This window comes from Rousettus aegyptiacus, unplaced genomic scaffold (assembly GCF_014176215.1).
Source record: "Rousettus aegyptiacus isolate mRouAeg1 unplaced genomic scaffold, mRouAeg1.p scaffold_m13_p_19, whole genome shotgun sequence".
Classification (NCBI taxonomy): domain Eukaryota; kingdom Metazoa; phylum Chordata; class Mammalia; order Chiroptera; family Pteropodidae; genus Rousettus; species Rousettus aegyptiacus.
The window spans coordinates 3,397,973-3,417,350 of record NW_023416294.1 but is presented as its reverse complement, the minus strand read 5'-3'; the positions used below and the strand labels follow the sequence as shown (position 1 = coordinate 3,417,350).

General features: G+C 54.4%; 1 protein-coding gene across 4 annotated transcripts in view; it reads left to right on the top strand.

Annotated features, from left to right (window-relative positions):
* The window catches only part of STS (steroid sulfatase), a 96,461-nt gene extending 88,475 nt beyond the window's left edge, over nucleotides 1-7,986 (top strand). For all 4 annotated transcript variants that reach the window (XM_016123774.2, XM_016123772.2, XM_016123773.2 and 1 more), the window contains exon 10: nucleotides 6,016-7,986. In XM_016123774.2, the coding sequence (XP_015979260.2) occupies nucleotides 6,016-6,392 (377 nt within the window). In that variant the 3' untranslated portion in view covers nucleotides 6,393-7,986. The remainder of the gene's footprint in view (nucleotides 1-6,015) is intronic.
* The last annotated feature ends 11,392 nt before the right edge of the window (nucleotides 7,987-19,378 follow it).

Here is a 19,378-nt window from a genome sequence, read left to right as displayed (position 1 = left end):
GGCACCCGTCGGTGAGCAGCGTAGAAGCCTCACCTTAGCCCGTGCAGAGGGAGTAAAAGTCCAGCCCCGGCGTTTTCCGGGTGAGGAGTCCCTGGGTGTCCGCGTCGCTTAGGTCTTAGAGGGTTTGGTGCTGTGAGCTGGGCACGGTGCTCAGGATGCCAAGAGGCGCACGGAGAGTGTGGCCGTCACCCGCACGGCGTGACCTGGCAGCTCGGGAAAGCGCCCGTGCCCCCCGGGCGAGCTCGGCTGGCATCGTCTCAGGCCGGCACTGCCGGACGGCGGCACCGACCCCGGACGTGGCCCCTTTCCCCGGGGAGAGCTGGCTTTCCCGGCACCCGGAAGCTAGAATCGACGGCAGGTGTTCATGAGATCCAGCGGCGCTTGGTCCTCATGAGTTGGACGTCCGGCTCTCACGATGCCAGACCTACTAAATATTCATTGTCCAAACTCTTATAGCTAGAAATCTGTCTGAACGCTTTTAGAACATCCGTCCCTTTTAGCTGTTATATACAATGTCTCCTCCATAAAGTGGTAACTCTACCATTATACTAATTCTATAATTTAGTTGTCTGAACAAGTCGAATGACATAATTTAATTATGACCTGATAGCATTGTTCCTGTGACATTTAAAAAGGATTATCGTCACACGGACAAGGTTTTTTTTTTTGCCTTAAAATGGGAATTTTAAGTTCAGATTGACTGTTCGATGGGCATTAAAATCTCTGGCTTTAAGTTTTGACATATGAATCAATGTTATTAAAAATTCAGGGGAATGACAAGGTGATTTTATGGGTAAAGGTTGCATTGGAAGGCAGATAGATACTTGGCTCCAGGAGTCTCTTGCAGATTTTGAGCTGATAAAGATAGTCTCTAAAATAAATGTGTCCACATTCACGTGACGGACTGCAAAGTCGTCGGCCATACAAAAATCCTTGGGCTGTGGTCGCCCAAAGGCCAGACCTGCGGGGCCTCCTAAATCCTGCGGCATTTTCAATTGGAGTTTGTTGGAAACTTTCCTCCCGTGATATCATGTTTAGAAATCGCAAGGAAAAACGGTAGATAATAGAATTCATGCTGAGGAAGCGTGTTCGTATCTGGGTTTTTTTGTAAGGCACCTTCCTTCCAAAGGGGAGACCGGCAAGGTTTCGGAGCACAGTGGCATTGCCGTGGCGAGTCAAGAGAGAACCCTCGCTTTGCTCGCTGCGTAACATGTTGACTCCATTAGCAAACTCACTCGCCCGTCGAACGTGGCTGAGAAAAGGGGCCGATGGTAAGCGCAGCTGCGTGTGTCTCGAGGGTTAACCGGGCAGAGGAAGACGGCGCTGGGCTCTCGTCCTCGTGGTAATTTCCTCGTTCCGGTAAGCTCGCCTGCTTGCCGGAGGTGGCGCAGGAGGGGTCCGGACGGACCTTCGGGGTGCCGAGGCCGAGCCGCCGTGGGCTGCGGCCGTTTCGCGTGAACGCTCGCTGCGATCGGCACGCGCGGCCCCTCCCCTCACGGAGGACAGGCGCTCGCCCGCCCTCTTTTCTTGCCCGTGAGAAGCAGCATCGCTGTGTCGACCAGGCCGAGGGTGACAGGCTGTCTTAGCGCGTCCCGTTCCCTTTTAGAACACGTCAGCCCCACGCGGCCTCCGCAAGGGCTTTTCCGCTGTCGGGGGTTCAGCCTTTGAGTCCGTCACCCGTGTGCTCAGCCCAGGAGTAGGGGGACCGCGTGGGGCAGTGCCCCGGGGCGGACAGAACCTGCTCTTGGTGACCTAGGAGAAGAGTAACCGGTGGGGATGGGGGAGCCTTTCGTGAAATGTCTAAATTTTTATTTAGTTTTAGCATCATCTCACAGACTCTTTAGGAAAGGGTCGTTTCCCCCAATCATTCATTTTCTTTGATGGGAAAAAAAAAAAAAACTCATCAATGGGTCTTTTTTCACACGGCCCTTCGTGTGGCCTGATAAACAGTACGCGGCAATTTTTTTTTTTTTTTTTGGAAATACGCATCCTCTCTCCCCCTAAAGTTTGCACATCTTTGACCTCCGATGACATTAACATCACAGACGATTAAGAAAGGGCGGCCGTGGCTTTGGTGAGTTTGCCACAGCTCCGACTTCCGTACGGAGACAAAAGCATCAGGCTTGAAATTTCTTTCTAGAATAAAAAACACACACACACACAAAAAAAACAAACAAAAAAACCACACAGCGTTTCCGAGTGTTGGAACCCTCTTCCTCCCCCCGAGGCCGGTGCCTTGCTCCCGCTGATCGGGCACTTCTAACGCGCGCTCTCCCTGCTCACGGCCTCATTTCCTACAATATCTCGCATCTCTCTCTCTCTCTCTCTCTTTTTTTTTTTGACTGAGCACATCTCGGTTTTCCCCGTACGCCCACTCCTGTCTCTCCCCCGTCCTGGTCTGCTCCCGTCTGCTCTCAGACCCGGGATTTTCTACAGGGACACTTTAGTTCCAACCCAGGCACGTCGCTTTTAACAGCTTTTTTTGGGTCTTCCTCACCTTGGTATCTTCTTATGCAGACGCGTTTCACAGGTACCTGCAGACTTTGTCCTTTGTTAATCACTTCTTCTCGAGGTTAGTCTTTTTATGTGACTGCTGTGTATCTTTTTGAAGACATACTTCATAACCACACACCGTGACATTCGTTCCATTTCTGCCGTCTAGCAGACACCGATACAAAGTTTGCATTCAATGTCTTTGAATCCTCGCGATGAAAAGAGATTCTGATTATATTCGCGTCAGGTTCGACTGTAACAGGAAACAAAAAGACACAGCGTCTTAACATCAGAGGGACGTTTCTGTCTCCGCCTCGTGAGTTAAGTCCAGAGGTGAATGGTTCACAGAGCCTCAGGGGCGCAGACCCTCAGCTGCCCCCCAAAAGGCAGAGGGCGCAGAAGCCTCCTGTTCATGCCGAATGAGGAAGGTGTCCGCTCAGGGGCATCACGGCGGAAGAATGGATGGAAAAGAGGAAGGGAGAAGTGTGCATGCAACTTACGTCCCGGGGAAGGTGTCCAGCTTCTCCGTTCTAGTTAGACCCCGAGAGGCTGGTCACCTGTCCACGCCTGGCTCCGAGGCGGGCTCACACGCGGAGTCTTCACGTGGGTGTCCGTGTGCCCAGGTAACACTCGATGGCCGTGGACGGTGGGGAGGACGGCTGGCCAAGGCGCAGGAGGTCGCACGGTCGGGCCCTGGGGCAGAGTGCCTGGCAGCCCTGGCTCCCTTCACGCCCTTCCGGGAAAACGTCTTTTCCGGAGGCACGAATGACTCGCGCTCGCCACTCTGACCGCTGTGACCGCTCGTTGACCTGCGCACTTACCTGCCGCGGAGCCCAGGCCTCGCAGGGGCTCGAAGCTGTGAGAGTGACAGCCAGGCGAGCCGGGTGGCTCCAGATGCACGAGCTTCCCGTCTGCCCGTGCGTACGGCCCTGCCCTCTCTTTCTGTCCCTTCCCGCCCCTGTGGTCATCCCGGCCCCATAGCAACTTGCCCAGCAACACCTTAGGGACTGTCTGTGCTGTGATTGTCAACGAAACGGGCAGGAGAGTTCAAGCAAGTCACATCGAGCAAGGCACCAGACGACGAAACGCCTCCGCAGCTTGAGGGACGATCCAGTTGTCTCCCTCGACCCGGAGGCTGGAATTTTTAAAACAGAGGAAAAAATATGCGTATTTGAAACCTAATGTTTTTCTAGTAGATGGAGAAATCCAGGATAAAATAAGTTATCCAAATGCTTTTAGCTGCACCCCGCATCCCGCAAAAATAATAATTTTGGAAGACAGGACTAACTGTACCTGTTGAAAACGCATCTGTTTTATCAGATGACTGCGACTCATTCTCCTTCTTGGAAAAGACACCTTTGCAGATGTGGATTTCTGGGTTCCCGGAGAGTAACAGAGCTGGGTCCTAAGTTAACATCCACGCACAAAAAAACAGAGTCGCACTTCTGTGGTCTGAGCAGAGCCAGCGGTCGAAAGAAATAGTCCGGAGAATAAGGCATTTATCATTTTACGAAAAGGTCGAAACATTCAAATTTGAAGGTAAAAAGGCAAAATACCTCTATGTGGCCACCAAACGGTTCTTCGGAAAAATACGTTTCGTGCCACACTTCTCCAACATAGCCACTGCACACCCCCACACCCCAGGGGGAGGCCACCCGGGGCGCCCACCTGGCCTCGCCCTCACGGATTCAGGTCGCTCCCGGGCTAGACGGGGCTAAATCAGGTCGTAGTGAGGTCCACGCGCACAGCTTTCAAAGGCAAGCGGGTGACGCCGGCCCGTAAAGCGAGTTTGCTCCGGGAGCCTGCTCTCCGGGGTTTTAGACACACTGAGACGCGACCTGAATGTCGAGTTCGAAACACCGTCCAGGTTTGCGGCGTGCGGAGCGAGAGGCGGAGGGGTCAGCGGCATGCCTGCCCCTGACCGAGGACAGAGTCTAAGTGGGCGGGGCCACAGGAAGGGCTTCCGAAGGGATCGTCACACCTGGGAACAAAGGGAACAGGCGGAGCTGATGCCCATGGGCCCCACTTCCTGTTGAGATTCTGCCGCAGACACCGCCCCGGAAATACTCACATGGCTCCCCCCGCGCTCCCTAGTTCTTTCCAAGAGACCACGGAGAGTCCCAGGGCGGAGGCCGTTTGGGGACGAGGCAGACACCCACGACACTTGTTTTCAGTCGATTCTATTAATGTAGTTTGTGTTTAGATCATCAGTCACTCACTCAGTCCCCATCATGACAAAAGTCGCCGTCGCCATGACACACGCAAATTATCAAAGCAAATTAAATCGGTGTGCGATGCTTACTTGTGGGAAAGGCGCTACAATCTTCTGTTAAAAAGCTGTGAGGGTAACGTGAAAAGGGGCATTGGCATGTTCTACGTAATATTTGGTCGGTGTCATACCCAGGAAACAGATTTTAGACCTCCGTCAGATGATGCCTGATCAGCAGTCACCTCTTCAGAAAGTCACGACACTGTGGAAGAAACAAGAAATCCACTGATTGTTTCATATGTGTTTGACAAATCAATATTTTTTTCTAAAAAATTCCTTAGTTAGGGGTTTGGTGGGGCACAGAACTTAGATTATAAAACAATTTAACCATCCTACTCAGGGGTCGACGAACTTCTCTAATTTAGAATTTTTAACAGCTTCGTGAAGGTATAAGAGACAGACCATACAATTCCAGTTCAATGTTTTTAGGAACCGGAGGGAGGGAGCTCTGTAACTCTAGTCACAAGCTAATGCGAGGACGTCTCGGGTCCCACTCACAGCCCGTCCCCGGCCTCACTCCCAGACTCACGTGATTGTGGCTCTGATGGGCTTGGGCATTCCGGAAGCCGAGGAAATGAAATGGCGACTCGGGCCCTAGCCTCTGTGAGGTCGTTGCCGATGGCTGTGTGTGTGTGTGCGCACGCGCGTGTGCATACACATGCGGGCTTACCATCCCTCGTGTAAGCGTCAGCATGGAGCCTGTGTCTTCCATTCGTTTTTAAGCAGAAACACAAGCTGGACATTGACCACGCTGACGGCGAGTGTAGGGTGGGCAGAGCGGGGAGCCCGCCATCTCTCGGTCAGTGGACAGTCACTGGTCTGCACTTGCGAGCCATAGAGTCATGAGACCATGCGACAGTCCTGTTTGAGTGCCGTGCTCCGACGGCGAGTAGGCGCCTTTCCCGGCGCGGCGTGGCCCGGCGCCTTAGGGACCGGGAGGAAGGACGGAGGAGCGAGAGGCAGGAGGGAGAGCGAGTGAGGGATTCCGAGTAAGGAGGAAACGGGGCGGCCGTGACGTGTGACAATTTCTGCCGTGGCGGCTGTGGCCGAGTCTCCTCTTTGTTCCCTGGCAGGGTTCTGTTTGTCGGTCTGTCTGTCTGTCTGTCAGCTACGACGCTTACCCTTTTGTGCGTCGTGCGAGAGAAACACAAATTCCGTCCGCGATCGCACGTTCGGTCTTCAGCGTCTTTGGGGTGCCCCTGGGGTATCGGTCACGGGCCCCCGACACCAACTCCTGTTCTTGTGTACCGCAGGCACGTCCGTGTGGAAAGCCTTCTTCTTCACGCCCAAGTTCAGCCCCCCGGGCGCCAACGGCTGCTTCCCCACGCAGGTGTGCCTCTGCTACGGCCGTTTCGTCACCCGCCATGACCCGCCTCTGCTCTTTGACCTTTCCAAAGACCCCAGGGAGAGAACCCCAGTGACGCCGACGAGCGAGCCTCGGTTCCAGGAGATCGTGGCCACCATGGAGCGGGCCGCCGAACGCCACGTCCAGACGGTGCGGGACGTCCCCGACCAGTTCTCCCTCGGGAACATTCTCTGGAAGCCGTGGCTTCAGACCTGCTGCCCGTCGTCCTCCGGCCTGTCTTGCCAGTGTGACCGGGAGAAACAGGACACCCAAGAGAGCCGCTAGCCGCCGTGTGTCTGGAGACGTGTGGCGCCCACGCCCCTTCCTCCGTGACGGACACGCTCCAGGGGTGCCACTGGGCGAAGCCGGCACCTCGCATCGGGTTCCTTCTCTCTCTCAGCGAAGGCGCCATCGAGAGCCCCGGAGTTCTGCAGAAATCAGAGGGACAAATGTTAGTCGTGCGCCTTACGTGGCCGAACTTCTTGCACTGTGTAAACACGTGGAGGCATTTTTACGTGTAGAGTTTGAGAGAGAGAGTCACTCATTGCAGAATCTGATCCATCACCGTGAGTCCATCAGTGCGCCCCTGAAACAGAGAATAAAGTTTAAGAAACGCTTAGCAAATCTTAACATCGACAGCTTTATAACGAATAAAGGACCCTCTTCTTTACCAATAACAGATGATAATTTCTAATATATAATTGGAAGGCAGTTATTATCAGTATTATTTGGAACACATGAAATATTATTCAGAAGATATATGTTTATATATATATATACACACACAGTTTATTTCTTTCCTCAAGAACGGTAAAATATTTAAACTATGGAACTAGAAGATTATCGGTATTTAACTAAAATCAATACAGTCTCACAGATAATGTACTTTTAGCATGGATTTCTCCTTTCAGAAATTGCTGAAAATCTGTCACATTGCTTTAGGAAATATTCTTATTAAAGCTTGCACTAACATGTTAGTAGTCTGTGAGGATTCTTGTTGATGTTATCATGCAGAAACTATTTAAAGCCACTATTATGAACTTATGTTTTAGGATGATCGTGTTTACTCAGAATTTAACGTCCTCAATGCAAACGCACTTTTACAAACCCGTAACGATGTGGAATGTGTGTCCGCGGATTAAATAACTCGAAACTTGTTTACAGATTATGTGAAGGCATTTTTACGTGTAGAGTGATTGTCTAACCCGCACAACCAGAAAATGAAGGACTCTCACACCTCTAGCGGTGGAATGAGCTATGAACAAGCCCGAGCCTCGATGTACCTTAACTTAGACCGCCATTATGTTTCGGGGTAGTTGGAAATCAGGTTTCTCGGCGCTGACCATTCAGCATCTGAAAGTGTCGCCCGAGACGTACAACAGGGAAACAGAACCCTGTTGTCCAGGGGAGACCTGGTGTTCTCGAACGCCCGGGTTGTTAACACAGCCGGGCCCGGCCCCCCGCTCGGCAAGCGTCGAGAGCTGCGCCCACGTGAATGACACACCCCGACGGCAGTGGGTTTAGGAGCGTCGAGTACATCCTTTAAAAAGCGCGCACACAGGAAGACCGCAGCCGCGAAACCGCGTTGCATTCCTGGCGTTGCGAGGATGTTATACGCCGAGCAAACGGGATCGTTTTGCAAGGCCGGGAATGCTGCGTGGAAAACGGCGTTGGCCCCGTCCGTCAGGGTGACCGAGGGATTCGGGGAAGGAGAGAGACTGCAGGCGGCCGGGGAGGACAGCAAAAACGGGACAGGGAAAGCGTTCGTGGGTGGCGTATGCGACCGCGGCCCGCAAAGGGGGTACGTCTGGCCGACGGTTCTTCAAGGCTTGTTCGCATGTCCGTGAGAAGTCACAATAAAAGCTTCCTTGGCGGTGAAGGATGTCATGCTGTGGTCCTGTCTTTCCTCGCGTGGCCGGCGTGGGGCCTGTTTCCTCCCGAGTCCCTGAGGCTCGGGGAGGGGCCGGGAGGGGCAGGTAAGAGGTGAAACAGCCCCCGAGCTCCGCGATTAGAGGGCCGAGGAGGACAAGTCACCATCGCGCCCCCTGCCTGCACCCTTCTGGGGGGGGGGCGCCCGCCATGAAGGTCTTCTTTCTGTGTTAAGTTTCTCTCGTCTTCCTCCACTTTCAGCAGTCGTTGGCGCGTTCTTCATGTCTATGCGTCTGTTTCTGCTTTGCTTATTGACTATTGATTTTTAAGCGATTTTCACTTCATTTATATCCTCTCTTATTATTTTTTTTTTTTAAGATTCCACATATAAGTGAGATCGTACGATATTGGTCTTTGTCTGACTTATTTCACGCAGCATAAAACACCCTCTAGGTCTATCCACGTTGTCACTAATAACAATATTTCATTCTTTTTCATTGGGAAGTAATATCCATTGTATATACATGCCCTGTCTTTTTCGTCCGTCCATCTATGATAGACACATACACAACAATGTCTGCATTTCTGTGAAAATCAAAGGGAAATAATGAACATTTGGGATAAAGACCATGGTACCAACACAGCTGTAAAGTAGCGTTTCAGTGGGTTTTACCGTAGTTTACGCTTCTGTGGAACATGGCTCTATCTTAAAACCTATCTATGCGGAAACCTTCATGGGCCGTGCGAGTTTTGATCAGCCTCGTTCCGGTTAGAGCCACTGCTTGGCTCCATGGGTATACAGAGCAGAGAAGCCTGACGAGTCTGATATCGAATACGGAAAGCATTTCATGTACCTTCTCTTTCGACGGGATTCCTGAGGAAAGGGACAGGGTCAGGATCGAGTCCTAGAGCAGAGAGGAGGAGGAGGAAGTGGGGGGACCTGGGACTGAGATGGGCTTCCGCGCGGCCCAGCCATTCTGGATCAAGGCGAGGCCGTGTCCGAGGGGCTGGGCAGGTGACAGGTGCCGGCGGGGAATGGCTCGTGGCGAGCTGAGATGCTGACTCCATAGAGGTTCCTGTCCAGCTCTCGAGGGATAGGAGAGCCAAACCCCCTGCCCTCGCCTCGGCCTTCGGAGCCAGGGATGCGTGACGTCCCCGACGGACTTCGGCACCATCCTGCCTATCTGAGCTCTGCTGACCTCCTGCCCAGCCCGCCCCCGGCAGGACCCCTCCCCACCTGCTTCGGACACCGCGAGTCTGAGAGTCCAGCGCCCCGTCCGCCTCTGCGTCTGGGCACCGCGACCCGCCTCTCGGTTGCCGAAGCGGCATCTGGCCAGCATCGTGATAACCCCTCCCGTACCAACGTCCCCTGTGACGTGACAGGAGCCTTTTCAATGACGGGGCTGTCAGCTTTGCCCCTTGGAATTCTGACAGCTGGAAAGTTACCCACGTGTTTGTGCGAAGGAGACGCTGTTCTGTAGCGATGTGTCATGTGCCTGGCCTCACAGTGGCTCTGCTCACGAAGTCCACATCCGAGGGACTCCTCATGAGAACGCTGTTTCGTTTACGTGGCAAATACATCCTGTCTTCAAAGGAAAGCAACGCATATGGTGCCCAGGCACGCTTTACTGCGTAAGCCAACGTGAGCTCTTTCGTACCGAGGTCTGAGGCGTAAAAGTGCCCTCCCTCATTACATGGGGACCGTTATATGAGCTTCCTGTGCTGAGGGCTGGTGGTATTTTTCTAAGCACACAACTTCCGACGAATGTGTTTTTATAAATACGTACGTGGAATTGCCTATCCGAATGTACACTGTCTAAATTTCCCCCCGACCGGCACCATCCTGCTCCCGAATGCTCTGAGTCTGACCCTTTGAACCGCCTCACGGAGTAGAGTCACAGTACTCGTCCTTTGGGGACCGACTTCTGTCACTCAGTGTAATGTCCTCAAGGTTCGGCCACGTCGTTGCACGTGAGAGGGCTTCCTTCCTTCTTAAGATTGAAAGGGAGCGACCATCAAAAAAATAAACAACAGAAATACAGCCAAAGTCGTTGAGAATGTGCAGACACAGGAAGCCCGTCCGGGGTTGGTGGAATGCAAAATGGCACCACCACGTTGAAAAACGGTGCGCAGTTTCCTCTTCTAAATTAAAAGCAGAACGACCTTAGGCCCCGGGCTTCTCATGCCGGGGCGTTTATCCGGAGGAACTGAAGTCGGTCATGTCTACTGCAGCATATTCGCAAAGGCCAAGGCGCGGGTGCGGCCAGAGGCCCCGGGGCGGATGGATGCACGAAGAAAACGCACGAGGTCCTCACAAACTGTCCACTGTAGAAACGTGGGAGGCAGACACACTTAAAAAAACACAACAGTGGCGACGACCAGCACTTCCGTCTGGCCCCGAATAGCGAATGGGTCATTCTGCAGCTGTGATGCGAGTGAGTGGCTTGTAGGCTTCACACGGCCGCAGACGGATGCTCAGTTAAACGCCGACACGCTTTCTCCCAGCGGAATATTCCATTTTGCGTCATTGACCGTATGAGGATAGAGGATGTCAGCCTACCTGACACATATCAAGGGACCATGGTATGTTAATGGCAAATTTTTCCAAGGAATGCATTTTTATAAATTATTCTTTGGATGCTCTGTGAACTTTATCATCTTCGAAATACTTCAAAAAAAACAAACAAAAAAACCATTTACTGTGACTTGGTAAAGAACCACAGTAAATCCGATGCCTTGGCTTTGTTGACGGGATCTAAGTGTTGGGAAAAGGTCAGGAGACGATGTGCATGTTTTAGCGACTTCCTTCGGCGGCCTTTCAAGTTGCGCCACATACCAGGTGTCGAATACGTCCAATTAATTCAGGAGGTGCTCGCTTCTCACACTCGTCTGCGAGCGTCGGGGCCGAAGACGCTCCGTGAATGCAAAGCGCCAGCTCTCCTAAGATCCGAGGGACTCTGCGCAGCACGGCTTGACAGGAGCGTTGTCTCGTGCCTTAGCGAAGGCGACAAGTGCTGTAGGAAAATGGGGCGATAACACAGAGCTTCGGATGACTCGGGAAGAGGTGTCGCGCGTGCCGTTTTATCGGACGCGGGACGCGCTTTGCGGTGGTGACCGCTGGGGGAGAGACATGTCAGGCAGGCAGGCCATCCGCGGGAGCTATGTCAGGGAGCCCTGGGTACACTGACCCGTCAAGAGTGGTGATAAATCTTCTGCAGTGACGGTGACAAGGGACGCGGTCCCAGGGGCCCATGGTGACCCGGTAGGCTGGACTGCGGTTCGAGGAGCGCTGGCACATGGAGCCCACGGTTTCATGGCTCCATCTCTTTAATCGTCATTGTATATCGATCGGGGGTCCCACTTGTCATGTCACGGACGAGGAAACAGATACGGGTACGGGACATCAATGGGCCGCGGCTTGCCGGGATGTCGCTGGTGAACCGTCGGGGAAGACAGAAGGAACCGGACGGATTTGTCCGTATCGTCGCGTAGGAGCGCACGTTTCGTGTGCTGCCCAGGCTCGGGGCGTCGTGGAAACTCCACGACGGGAAGAGTGTACATGTAGCCATGTTGGTTACGTTAAGACATTGTATCAAGAAATGCAACTACGTTACTGATAGAGCTGATTACATTGCTTTGCCCAGCACGGACCACGGGAAACTCATGGGTGGAATCCATGAGCTACCGTGTAGACTGGAGCCATTTCCCGAGAAAAGGAAGCGACCCGAGCATGCTGGTTGTTCGGGGTTCGAAGTCGTAGTCGGTGTATTGCATTCAAACCAAAGGCCCTCGGCTGTGTGTGTTTCTCTGCTTGTGTACGGCTTGTCGGCCATCCCCAAGGAGTTTGCTAGTGGTTTCGCAGCCTGCTCCGCCATCCCGGGCACATAGCAGCATTGTGCTCTCGGCTTTTCGTGGGCCTTGAGGAGAAATGTCACATTATTACTTCAAAGCTAAGGCCTCCTGGTATAAAGTACAAAAATCCTTCAGCGCTTTATCAACGTCGCAGACCAAGACTGCTCCCCGAGGCTGGAGTCAGCGTGCAGGCGGCAACCCAGAATGAATGTTTAGGGCAAACGGGAAGTAAGTCTTCGTCCCCTAAGCGACCGAGATGTGGATACGGCCGCTGTAGCATAAACACGCTCATCTTGAGCGACTCACGTCGCCGGCCTGTCCCTGCAGAGGAATCATGATTAGATTTTGAAAAATACCTCGTCGCTCCTTTCTCGCCGTTAGAGAAGTCGGGCTAAGGGAGGGACCCTGGAAAAGTTGAGGCTTAGAAAAATATTTTAGATGGAAGAGAGGACGGATGAGGATGACTTTAAACCAGGGTAAGGGGGAAAAAAAGAGAGAGAGAGAATAACAAAAAATAATTAATGTTTGGTTTGCATCGACCGTATCTTCAGAAATAAACGCATCTCCTCATCCTTCCTGAGTGACCACGAGGAAGCAACTCTGACTTCGCTGCTTAGCGCACCCGGAAATTTAGCAGACACTTATCCAAGTCGAATTGCCCGTGCTATAACAAGAAACTACACACTTTAGAGCCTTTTAAAACGTTTAACGCATTTAATTGTATGTTAACGTTCTTGACGATGTATTTAAAGTAAAAGAAGATTACACAGTAGCAACAATAGCGCCTATGTGCATCCTGCTATTAACCCTGTGCGTCGACGTAAATCATCTTTTGACCTTTTATCGTGCGAATTAAGTTTGCCCTTTTTTTTTTGTCGTTGTTGTTTCTACCCCGATAATGGTTCGCTGACGGCGGCTCCGTACAGCCCTTCTCCATGACAATGTTTGAAAGGGCAGCTTGCGTCTGGGAGCTATTTTAAACCGCATGGCAATAATTTCATCATAGCAAAGCCACACAAAAGGGTTCCCAGGGCTAAAAATGGCTCTCCTGGCGGAGAGTTGTTTGAATGCAGCCCTGAGCGGAGCAGCACCGAGCAGGAAGGAGACGATGAGTTACGGGGAGAAGGGCGGAAGGCGGAGGGAGGTTCAGAGCGGGACACGGGCACGAGCCCTCATCACCCCGCTTCTGTTCCTGGGGCGGCTATCGTGAAAGATGATGAGCACGCGGCGGGGGACTCCACCGGGCAGCGGGCGCCGCGCGACAATTACCCGCGTCTCGGAGCTCCGATAACGCACGCGGAAGCCCCTGACGGATGCTTCTGTCCGGAGGGTGATGTAGCGCCAGAGCCTGCGGAAGAGCAGACTGTCAGACCTCTGCCCCGCGCTGTCGCGAAGTCTCCGCCACGCGCGGGGGCCCGGGGTCAGCTCATCGCTTACCGCTCTTTAAAAATACACATCATTCTGCAAAAGATGGTCCCTGTGCTCCACACACACAGACACACACGCGTTTTGTGGAAACACGAGAAATTGCTTCTGAAGACGCGGAGATTTGTTCTAGGAGCCGACAGGGCTGCTGGATTATCTCGTGATGAGATCTGGCCCCGGGCGACGTCCCCGACAGCTCCATGGCATGCAGCCTCGCCTGGAAAGTCACGCGATGGCGAAGCCGCCTCCCCTGCGGCCCGGCCAGCTGTGCAGAAGTGCGCCCTGGGCACGCGGCCAGCGGTCGGCGCCGCCCGGGAGTCCCGAAGCATGCAGCAGAAACGCGGAGCTCGATCTCTCCTCCTCTTCCTTCCCTCGTCCATCCAGGCTGAGCTCACCGGCTCAGGTTTCAAGTTTTCCTCTTTCGCAATGTGACCCGAGAAATCCGCAGACCGGCGAAGTAGGAAGGCCCTAAATCGGTAATTTGGAGGGTGTAAGTCCAACCTGAAACAATTCAGTTTCCATAACCCAAGTAATTCCAGCGTCTGAGAACGGCAAACGCATCCACCGGCCGCTGAATTTTAAGGCACCGTCGTGATTAACCGCGATTATTTTATGTGGCACTTTAATTATCCTAATAAGAGAGGATTGCCCAATTAGAAAATGTTTTCGGCAGGGCTGTAACGAGACGCATTTGGATAAATCGTCCCCGCTGTTTTAATCTTAGCTCGTAAGGACAGTTGCAGACAGAGACAGGGCTGTAAAGCATTTCCTAGTCCGTCGATGGCTGTTTTTCTGAAATATAAAATATGGATTTGCCAGGGTAGGGAGTTAATCGCATTGCCCTAGATTTTCTTTTATCTTGGCAGGAAAACACAGACCTCTTTCCAGCAGGGAAGGCAGTTGTTTGATTACTTTGTGGGCCATTTTCACTGCCAACACCTGAGGCACCAGAATTACAAGACATCTTCATCAGACGCTGAAATATGACACGGACTTTTTAGCAGACTCTGTGAATTTTGCGGGTGGTTTTTTTTTTCTTCTTTTTTTTTTTTTTTGCATTAAACGTGATGTTGGTAAAGATCACGTATTTATGATCTGCTTGGGATTTCATTGTGCTCACTTTGAAAGGACAATGCTTCTCCTCCGCCCGTCGAGGCCTCGGCCATTTGGAATGAGAGCGTAGAATGATAATATAATCGGGTTCCACGAGTGAGGCGGGGATTAAAATTTGAAAACCCAGCCTCGTCTTTGCTCTTCCACAGGGAAACATGAAACACAAAGAATGCCTTTTAATTGCAACCATACATTTAAAGAAGAACGAAACAAAACATTGCGTTGTAGCAAATTTCGAGCACCAGGAAAGAAAGTGTGTATAACGAGCCCTTCCTGGCTGTACCCCCACACTTCGAAAATTTCCACCCTTGCACCAATCTTCAGACACGGTCGTAGTCACGATGTTTTTTTTTTTGTTTTTTGTTTTTTTTTTTTAAAAATTCGCACAGTCGTTTACAAGCAGAAAGAAACAGTTTTGGTGCTTTGGGGTATGAGGCGTAAACTGCTCACGTGTTTTCGTGTGGCGTGGGCGTGTTTTCGTAGGGATAAATAGTGAAGGAGATAGATTCACCGCGAAGACGGAGGCCGTATCGGGGTCTCCGCAGGGCACGCCGTCTCGGAACGTAGACCGTCGGGATGCGAGCCCTCCTGGTTTAGCTCTCGGCTTGGTTGGGTTGACGTTTCGGTTGTCTACGGACACGCGGCGTGTGTTTTGCATTGGAATTTGCACAAGCAATCACGTGAGTGTCACGTGGGGACCGTGTTGTGTCATGGGGAGCCGCCCGAACAAGCAGGAAAGGATTTGAGAGAATGACGTCACCACCGGGCCCACGGCGATGTCAGAATCGGGAAGCGGGTGCTTCGGAATTCAGGGACCGTAGGCATGACCGTCCGGGCGACCCTGAGTCCTGAGGCTGTGTTCAAAGCGACCGGCTCCAGAGTGTGCCGGGGGCCACGGGATGCGGCTTGGATGCTGCATATTGAGGGGACCCCAGTAGCAGACACGCCCGCCTCTTCCGCGGGGTACGTCGCTGCCCCCTGCTTGCTACCCGCGGTCCCTGGGAGCCGCCCCCAGAGGCTGCAGAGCCGCCGGCTCTCGGCTGCATAGCCAAGTGCTCCCTGTGAACTGGGGCCGCCCGGGCTCCCACGGCCCCCTCCAAAAGTGCGTGGTCGGCGGAACCCGGTCACTGGTCGGGGTCTTCAGGTCTCTGATGAGAGACACGCCCTGTCCCGGCCGGCTTTCCTCCTCACGTGCGGCTGATCTTCTTCATGGAGCTTATGACCCCCAGGGGGTGGGTGGGCCGCCCTTCCCGCCCCCAGGTGGGATGCAGGTTCCCTGGGAGCCGGTGGCCTTCTGTGTCGTGGTCATTGTTTTATCCGCAATGCCCGCCACCTGGCGCAGAGATTCAAGGCTCCTCCTGTCTTGTCCTGAGGGTGCTGCTTCCCAAGGGAGCACCCAGGCGCGCGGTGTTATAATTACTGGACAGGACGCGACCGGAAAGCAGAATATGCCTCTAGTCTCTACCAGTTTTGGAAGTTGCAGAACCTTGGACTCCCTTCGCCTGGAACATCGTCACATGACCCAAACAAGTCTCAGAGGAGTCGGGGGGATGGAGCCTTTAGCAGGGTCGCCGTGAAGGCCGTGCCGGACAGACGTTGGCGAGCCGGTGGCAGCCTCTGCGACCGCCCTGATGGCTTCCCTGGGAGTGAGTCCTCAGCACGGCTCTCATGATGTCGATCTGTGCTGATACTGTGTCCAGGAGTAACCTCGTCCCCCTGCACAAAGGCGAGGAAAGCGCTTTGCCTGTCGGAGGAGATTTTCAGGAGTGCGTAAAGCCGGGGCCGGGCGGCGGGCAGAAGGTGGCCGAGGCGCGAGGGGGGGAGGGGGCCTCGCCCCCTGCATCGTGGGAGCCGCGGTCGTGGGTCGGGTGCGTGTGCGCACACCCGTGTGTGCGTGCGTGCGCGTGTGTGTGTGTCCGCGTGTGTGCACGTTACGACGGCGGGAAGCTGGGAGCCGCCAGCGACGAGGCAGCGTCGAAATGGTTGAAAAAGGGGCTAAGACGTTTCTCGGAGGCGAGGCCGGGGCCGCCGAGCCACCGCCGACCCACGCGAGCCAGCCGCGTAAAAGGACAACGGCCCCCCACATAGAAGGTCCCGTAATAAAAGCGAGTCGGTCCACGTGCCCCTGTAGTCGAGTGACGCTCGACACCGTCTCCTCGGCGGGGATAAGCATTGGTCCCCCGAGCAGCGCCCTGCGACACGCAGAGTCGGCACACACGTCTCTAGAGGGACGCTTTAGGGTCTCAGAGAAGAAGAGTCGAGAACACGCTTGGAAAGTCCCTCCCGGGGCGGAGGGCATCGTGCTGACCGAAGGCTCTGTTTCTCGACGGCGAGGGGGGGACGCGGGACCCTTCGTCCCTGCCCCTCCCGCGGGCGCCTGGGCCAGAGCCTAGCACCGCGCCCCGCGGCGGGCCGAGGTCACGCGAGGTTCGCCGACGAACCAACCGCGGCAGCGGCAGCGCCCGAGCCCGGCTGCCGCCTCGAGCCGCGCCGTGTCTGCCCGCCCGCACGGCTTTGCGCAAAGGCGGCGGCTGCTCCTTTATTCTTGCGGACGCCGAGGCGCCGTTGGAAACGCTCTGCCGTCTCGTAAATGACGGCCGCAGTGCGGGATGCGCGCGCTGTAAGTTCTATGCGCGGCGGCGCGTGCCGGACGAATTTCCAGACGATGGCTCTACCTGCGAGTCTTCTCAAGGGTCCCCCGTGCCCTAAACCCCCGTCCGGAGGCCACGCCCCCTTCTGAAGCAGGGTCCGCCCTCCTCACCCCCCCTCGAGGCCCCCCAGCTATGCACACAGCTGACGGGCGGTCCGTGGGCTGGGGGGGGAAGGGGAGGCCCGCGGGGCCGGACCACCCTTCCCGCTGGCGTTTTGCACTTGGGACCGTCCCGGAGTCGGCGGCGTGCGGCTGGGTGAGCTCCGGCCACGACGTCGTGAAGAGCCTCACCGTGGGAGACATGCTGGGCCCCCCCGGTGCTGCCGTCGTGACGGGGGGCGGGGGGACCGGGCGTGGCAGGGAAGGGAGCAGAGCGAAGTGCACAGGGAGGGAGACGCGGAGAAGAGACAAGGGGATCGCCGGAGACGACGGCAGGAGAGGTTTCCTCACGACGAACACGGCCCCCCTCCGAGTTCCCGGGGGCTGGCCATCCTGCCTTCCCTTCCTCCGAGCTTCCTGAGGCCTGTGAACCCCGCAGGAAGGTGCGCTGCCCCCCGCCCAGGGTCTCCACAGGAGGACGTCCGATCAGGACCGGAAAAGCCGCCTTTTAAGTCGAAAGTAGCTAATGCTCGTTGCCTGCTTTCTGAGCGTCAGGCAGGATTCTGAGAGCCTCCGGCCTCGGGAAACGCGACGAGGGACCCGCTTCACCCCCATTTTGCAGATGTGGACGGAGACAGAGCGTGTGGGACCCGAGGCCGCTTGTCCACAGTCCCCCGTTGTCCCCCGCGAGTGGGCGTTCGAGCAGCCGCTCGCGGTGGCGCTGTGACCTGGGCGCCGCGCCCTGCAAGCCCGTGTTAGGCTGCCCGTCACGGCGCCGTGTGGGGGTGCGTCGGGGGGCAGCGTAGGCACCCCGTCTGCTGCTGCCCGCCTGGCTCCGTCCTCGGCTCCCCGTTGCCAACCCCAGTGGCCTCCGTTCCTCTTCGTTCCGTGGCGCTCGCCATGCCAGCCGACCCCGGCACCCAACGCCTCCCCCTCAGAGCCTCGTCTGCGGCACCGGGGAGACCCCCCTCTAGGCGACGACGCCCTGATGGCCACGAGTCCCGCCCCTGGCGCTCTGCCCTTTCCTCGAAGTCGCAGTCAGAGCTGTGCCTCCCTTGCCAGCCGCTTTAAACTCCACTCGTCCCGGGCAGAGTTAGTCGCCTCCCCTTCTCCCCCGAGGGGTCAGGCGTCCGCAGCCGGCTCTTCGTCCTGGTTAATTGCGTGACCGTCCCTCGATTCATTCCGCCTCTGAACAGTGCACTCGCCTTTGCTTTCTTCTGCAAGTCTTCATTTAATTTTCATCGACGTCTGTTGACTTCACTTTAGAAATACCTCCTGGACTCGTACGCGCGTATCGATTCCGGATGCCGCCGTCTTTGTTCAGGGTCCTGTCACCGCGTAGACACCTGATTTCAGAGTCATCATCCCTCCAAGAGCTTCTCGCCCACTCTTTTCTGCAGACGAATGCTGGAACTTCCCTTCTCGACACTCGCATTTTTCTAAGCTTATCTCCCCGTCTCTAGTTCCTCTTCTACCCACATTTTTCAGCCACAGCAGACAACTTGCTATTTCCTCTCCTTGGTCCCTGCCTCTTGGCGCGTTCTAACAGAGGATGAGTAGAATCCTTTATTTATAAACGTTTCACTCAAGACTGAAGGAAAGAGTCTTGAAACAGTGACCGCGGCGTGTTCCAGCAGGTGACAGCCCCGCGTGCCTAGTCCGAGCACAGGCAAGCACGATGTGGCACCCGGCGGCGGGCAGAGGCCAGGATGCTTCCGGAATTATGGTTCCCCAGCGGTCTGTTGTCGGGACTCCCTTGCGGTCTTACAAAATGACTGAGGACCTCGCAGGGAGTTTACTTCCGAGGGTCGTAGCTATTGATGTTTTTACCGAATTAGAAGTTAAAAGAGTGTCATTTCAAAACGTTTGCACATTCGTTGAAAGGAAAATGGCAAACTTGTTTTATGTTAACATAAAAAAAAAAAAACTTCATAAAAGGGAACTATATTCCCCAAAACAAGAACAGACCGGGCCATTACTTTACATATTTGCAGGTCTTTTTAGTGTCTGGTTTTAATGACAGACAGTGAGGTTGTCGTAGCACCCGATGCACCCAATTCATTACAATATATTATTTTGACTGCTATCTGTAAAGACAGTCTGGCCTCCCGCAGATACATAACTCGAAAAAATAAGATAATTAAATAATTGTAACTATTTCCCTTTAGTAGTACACCAACGCTCAACACAGCTACATTCTTACAGGTTAAATAAGAACTCGAATGGGAACCCATAAGGAGAAACATTTCGTCCTCCGCTACAT